Genomic DNA, 6526 nt, shown 5'->3' with positions numbered 1-6526 from the left:
GACTATTTTAAAAATGAAAAGTTCCATATTTATTTGCATGGTCTATAAGGCACATAAAGCTTATTACCTCTACATAACAATCAATTGAGACTGCATATTTGCATACCAGATAATAACTGTTTCCTTCCAAGACATTAATGACATGCCTTTTCTATGGAATTATTAATTAATAGCCATATGCATATTGATATTTTGATTGTACATGTACATGTACTTTGATTGCTATTAGTAAACGGCCTGTATCCAGCATAAATTTATTCCAATTTTCATTTTCTATAATCATTTTCTATAATCATTGTGTAAAAATTCATGACATTTCATTCCAATTTAGACATTTCTTAATATCATAACACAATGTTTGTCTAGGCTTAATGGAATTAATCCTAATTTTTTCCATATGCAGCAAAATCTATCAAAAGATGGAATGACCTTTTCTGACTGGAGCACTAATTAGTAATAAAAAAATTAATGTCAGACAGTTATGGCTCAGGTGGCAAATGTTGGCATATACATTATGTTGCACCAAATCCGTGTGTGTTTTTTTCAGCACACTTTTGACACATAAGCCGAGAGATTCAGTCAGGGAAGGTCATGCAAAGTCATGGTCTTTCCCAAGGGCACGACGTCAGAAGCATGGCGAGTCTCAAACCCAGAACATCTTCATTCTGAGCCCAACACTGACCCCATATTAGTGTACAATTCATTGATTCGAGTAATAAAGATTATCATTATGATAGTAAAAATTGACAATTATCGTTAGCGTGGTTTTGGAAGACATCTCATCAGGAGCTTGTAAGTTTGTCGTATACCAGCTTTGCTGACACCACATCCTCTATGGACAACCCTGGATTAAAAACAGAAAACACACAATGATCATCACTCACCATGAGTACTGTAAATCTTCAAGCTTTGTACCGGTTTAGTTTTCACTGCTTTTCTAGTGACCTTTCCCTGCAAGTCTCTGACACTGTGAATCTACTTTTGTGAGGTTATTGTAATACACTAAATATTACAGAAATATCTCAAACATGAATAAAGAACACTGCAAAACACTCAGTACCCACTTTTTGTTCATGCAGACCCTTCTTGTGCCTAGTGACACATATATGGCAACAAGTTTTCTTGCTGTTTCAGTATCAGGGAAAAACTTTTAAGGGGTGGGTGGGGGTGCTAGCTCTTTGCTACCACCAAGAAATAAAACCACTGTAACACTTAAAACGTGTCACCCTGGGTCAAAGCAGGGCGAAACTCCCTTCGACGGCAAACTCCTTTTCTGGGCAAACTCCCTTTCTTGGCACCTTAGCCAGCTTACCTTCATGGACTATTGATGAACTTGCCATGGCTATCTATCTCATTTAAGAGGGGCTTATATCTTCAAATTCAAGGTGCATGACAGTCAATCATTATATCAAGACTGACCCAGTGACTTGAAGATGGTTGTCTTGTCTTTAAAGGCCTCCTTCTTTCCTAGGATGACCTCTCCCACCTCACCATACACTTCAGCCTGGAGAGAGGAAAGAGGAACAGAACATGTCAAATGTTTGTTGAACTTGAATCTGTAGCTTTTTTTGTGGCCAGGCTTATTTAAGATTGAAATAGGCTTTAATACAGTTGATTGATGATAACTTCCTGACTCACTCACTCTCACTTAGACTCACTCACTCCCCAAGTCATCACATACTCACCCACCAACTCACTCACTCACTTTCACTCACCAACTCACAAACTCACTCACTCACTCACTCACTCACTCACTCAGTGACACTCTCTTCCACTCACTAAGTCATCACTCACTCTCACTCACTCACTCACTTTCACTCACCAAGTCATCACTCCAACTCACTCACTCACTCACTCACTCACTCACTCACTCACTCACTCACTCACTCACTCACTCATTCATTCTCGACATTCTATCATCTTCTGTTTTCTGCATTGTGGAGGTTAGCTGTAGTTTAATGGTAATAATCACCTAAAAAATTCATATTCAAGAGCCATATTCATACAGGGTAGGGAAAAACATGTTATAGTTCGCACCTTAGACAAAATGATGTCTCCTGACTCCTTTGGTGCAGCCTCCTTAGTGTCTACATACACCACCGAGCTGAGGACCAGCTCTGGGTCCAACTCCTGCCAGTCAGGAACACAGGCGCCCACAGCTGTCATCAGCACATGGAAAAGAAATGAACTCATCAACAAGTAATCTCTAATACATGTTATTGTAAGTTATGTTGTAAGCTCAAATAAACAGTTGAGCGACTCTTCCACTAGACAAACAAACATCACAGAAAAGACAGATGCTATATGTGCAGTACATACAGTTTCATTATAGAAATGTGCAAGGGAAATTTCCCTTTCTCTTTTTGACATTAGTAAAATGAACAGTACTAGTGGACCATGGTTTAACACCCAGAGACATTTCACTCTTTCCAGTAGCATGTCATTTTGTAAGCGACACAGCTTTCTTGGTCCTGAAACCCTATGATATAGTATCATACTACAGCAGTAGAGAGGGTGTAAAGGATGGATGGTAATCTTGTTAATTTAAATGATTTTGAACATTGTGGTGGTTTTTGCACACATGAACCTCAACAACAGAAACATCTTCACTGTTGATAAGACTTTGGCAATTTCTCAAATGGAATTTTGAAATCTACATGTGTGTTCATGGACTGCAATAGAAAATGAAAGATTACATACTCAGTCAGTTCAGTTACATACTAGCTGAAGCTTACATTTATTGTACTAGTAAGCAGAAACTAAACTTCAGTTTTGCTATATCCTAACATGTACAATCTGTCACATAACAAAGTGTACTTGCAGAATACACGTCTTACGTCATACAAATGTATTTCTATTTACAGTCACACAGTGGAAATATCCATCATATTATTTACAATGGACCATACAAAGTGATATACATTGTACAGTTCATCTAACCATCTTTAAAGAACTGACCATTAATGTGGATACCAGGTTTGATCCATTCTTTCTTCAAGACTGGTGTTCTTGACATGGTGACCGTTGTGATGATATCAGCATCCTTTACAGCCTCCTCCACAGTGGAACATGGAGTAGCTCCGGTCTCTGCCGCAAACTTCTGTACATTTGCTGGAGTTCGTCCCCATACACGCACCTGAAGTATAGTATTTTAAATGCTACAATGAAGTACAGTTCTAGCTATCATTTAGCAGATCATGCTATGATGTGATACAGAAATATCATGTAGTGCAAACTGCGCAATATTGATTTACACGTATGTCCTGGGCAATAAAAGTTTGATGTTTTATTTTTTTTATTGGGATCTTTCTAGAGTCAGTCCACTTATCTTTTTACAGAAAAACAAGTCTAGTCTCATCTACACTCTGAGTTAATAAATTTATCAACAATCATGAAACAAATAAAGACCTTTGCTTATAACTTTATGGCATCTTAACCTCTGTCAAAGTGTTTGATTTAGTTATTGTCATAACAGATGATATACAATTGCCAAATATATCAAATTTTTGGTGTCTTTCACAGTATTAAGTGTGTACTATTTTAAGATGGTTGGATTTGCTGAAAGAGTAGAATCACCCATACATACCTGGTCAAACTTGTAGAGATGGTTCAGGGCATGGAAATGACTGTACGCCTGGTGACCTGTCCCCAGTATAGCATGGACGCGAGGGGAATCTTTGGCAAGATGCTGTAGGAAAACACATCAACATTATACATCATTAGCCATGTGATAGTGCTATCAAATGGCCAGTCTTTTTGCTCTGAGCCTTCTTCAGCTATGTGACCAATTGCTGTGGAAAAGACTGAGTCAGTCAGTCAAAAATTTTTGTGAGTGGTGAGGCCATTTTATTTACTTCAAGGGGAACACTTTAACCCTCTATAACTTTGTATACTATCATCTCTGGCAACATGCTGGTAAAATTGACTTTACCATACTGGAGCATTACTAAGTAAATAAAATATCTGATTTTTCAGTAATTGTACTTAATAAGTACAAGTTGACCTTTGTGGCTGCTGCAGAGGCTGCTGCTGTCCTCATGTCAGTGATATGCCCCCCGTCCATTACCTGAAGGAGAAGAAAAAGTTTACATATTGTGCTTGTAAGAGACCTTGTAGTTACTATTAATTCATAAAGTTTTAAATACAGCAAACAGTGGTAACTTTTTTGTGCTGGGATTAGTCATGGGCTGAGTTCTTGACAAAGGGTAGAAGCACCCAACATCCTACTAGTATAGCTACATACAAAAAGGTACAAAGAGTTTAATCAATATAGAATACAACATGGTGTCGAAGGATCGCCCGAAGGCCGGAGGGTGATCTGCCCCATGGGAGGGCTGGGACCTATTTATGTCATACCCACCTGAGAAAACACATATTTTGATGCGAAAAGCACCAGAAGTTGAGAAAATGTTGTGTGGGGATCCTCAAACAAAAGATTGTAACAACAGCAATTCTAACGTCTGAATCCGATATTCAAATTTTCTACCGCACCGTACTTGGCCTGTTTGAAAATACTTCATTTACTCGAAGGAAGCCAGCTGTGTGATACAACTGCGGATCTGTGTGATACGAAAAGTTATCACACGGTCCGGAACACCTGTATTGAACGTTTTCGAGGCCTGCAAGTATAACATAAAAGAGTTGTCACATTATACAATGGCCTGAGAAGTAAGCTTATCCTTACTGCTAGTGGAGATCCATTAGTAGGATCAAACAGCACGATGCAGGCCTGGTGGGAGGGGCGGTCTGTGTTGTTTGGGTACAGGGTCAGCAGTTTACACGCCATGGTCTCACCGGATACATGGTACCCAGGTTTCACCAGGAAAAACCTGTCAGGGTACAGAACAGAGAAGACAGTACAATTTTTATGATAAATTTGTTGTACAATCTCAGCACTTATCTTCAGCTAAAACTAGTCCAACACATACGATTCACCAAAATCTGAGGTACCCATTTTTATATCTGGGTTGATGAGCAAGGAAAGTCTTCTAATAATAAGGTGCCTAATCACCAATTTAAAGGACACAACGTCTAGCCTGAGGAGGGTCAAGAAGTAAACCAGTGTGACATTGCAATGTTGCATTAAATAGCCTTGCCAATCATACCATTTGAAGCTACTTCAATACACTTAAAAGTGTAAGTGTGACTATCAATGCCTTATATACATATAACATCACTCTTGATTCCACCAGGTGCCCTAATACTGCCAGATTAAAAAAAATTGTCATAGCGGCCTTCTCAAAATCATCTTGAAAGTACACCTAAATATACCTCAGGATTATAATTCTGCATTCTTTTGATGCATCTCTGTATTTTTTTTGTCATGTGGCAGTATTATGGCACCTTGTCAAATTATGAGAATTGATGCTTAGATATAAAATCTCTTGAGAATCTTGAGATACATAAACTACAATTAAGCCAGTGGCCTTTCTGACTTAAGTGACTGTACTACTAGCATATAAGTTACCCCTGATGCTGTTCCACGGGGATGGTAGTCCTGACGGGCTGTACCACAGTACCGTCTCCACGCGAGAAATCCGCAAGAGTCTTCTCCATCAGCGGGATGAGATCTGCGTACATCAGCACCTGGGAAACATCGTCGGCTGACACCATTCGCGGCAGCGATGCGGATGCCATCTTGGGAAAACTGAAAGTGAAAAAAAACTAGGCTTGTGACATCAGACCAAGGTTCAAGGGTATTACAGTAATGCATTTAAGTTCGCGGGGATTTGATAAAGTGGTCACCGCGAAAACCGTGCACATTAATCCACCCCGAACATTTCTGCATTTACAGTATTGTCAGAATAATATCCAATACTGTTAATGCATTTAAGTTTGCAGGGATCTAATTTTGTGTTAGTGAGATAATAAAGTGTTCACAGTGGTTTTGTGTTCACAGTAGCGCCATCTACAGTAGTCAAATGCTGTTTTGGAAAAATTATAAATTGCTGTGAATTGGCAAGGCGAAAACTGCAAACATAAAACCACCGGGAACATTTCTGCATTTACAGTCATAATGTCAGTAGCGTAACCTTTGGGAGTAGACTGAAGTGAACTGTTGAAGGCTGGACTCCAGGCTTATAATATAATAAATAATGCCAGAATACAAAATATTACACAACTGAATGAGGCAACTTATAAGTCATAAGAACCCCACTAGAGCCAACTGGAGGTTCTGAGCTGAAATACTTAAAATATGTAACGTTAGCTGACACTTGTATGTTATACTGTCTTAGGTAAAATGATTTTGAGGTATAAATGCTAACTTAGTAACTGTTTTAAGTTGATGGTTGAAACAATTCTGTACAGTCACATTCTTCTCTTTGTACACGTAGGGTCTTGTCATGCCCTGATGTTACCTTTCCAACCTTTCCACCAGCTGAAAGTGAGGGGTCACTACAGGTCAAGGTCTCTTACCCGGGATGCCTTGCGACAGACGCATGCGCATTACGTACGTGCTTGTTTGGTCTTTTTAATTAACCGCACGAGACTGTGTTACTGCGTTTCTGTCACTTTCTACGAATCT

At 39.1% G+C, this 6526-nt stretch overlaps 1 protein-coding gene across 4 annotated transcripts; it reads right to left on the bottom strand.

The window, feature by feature from the left end:
- Positions 1-1396: 1396 nt before the first annotated feature.
- LOC118416787 (ketimine reductase mu-crystallin-like) lies at positions 1397-6492 on the bottom strand. 4 transcript variants are annotated; one of them, XM_035822031.1, is made up of 8 exons: positions 6360-6492; positions 5468-5647; positions 4685-4829; positions 4004-4066; positions 3587-3688; positions 2959-3136; positions 2038-2159; positions 1397-1504 (listed from the first exon to the last, which is right to left on the bottom strand). In XM_035822031.1, exons 2-8 carry the CDS (start codon positions 5635-5637, stop codon positions 1409-1411), a joined length of 876 nt encoding a protein of 291 aa, XP_035677924.1. In that variant the 5' UTR covers positions 5638-5647; positions 6360-6492; the 3' UTR covers positions 1397-1408. The 4 variants fall into 4 exon arrangements, with proteins under 4 accessions (XP_035677924.1, XP_035677927.1, XP_035677926.1 ...); XM_035822034.1 differs by having other exon boundaries at positions 6369-6389; XM_035822033.1 differs by having other exon boundaries at positions 6308-6382.
- Between the last annotated feature and the right edge of the window lie 34 nt (positions 6493-6526).

This window comes from Branchiostoma floridae, chromosome 5 (assembly GCF_000003815.2).
Source record: "Branchiostoma floridae strain S238N-H82 chromosome 5, Bfl_VNyyK, whole genome shotgun sequence".
In the NCBI taxonomy this organism is placed as follows: domain Eukaryota; kingdom Metazoa; phylum Chordata; class Leptocardii; order Amphioxiformes; family Branchiostomatidae; genus Branchiostoma; species Branchiostoma floridae.
The sequence above is the reverse complement of the archived record's forward strand: the minus strand, read 5'-3'. Positions and strand labels throughout refer to the sequence as shown.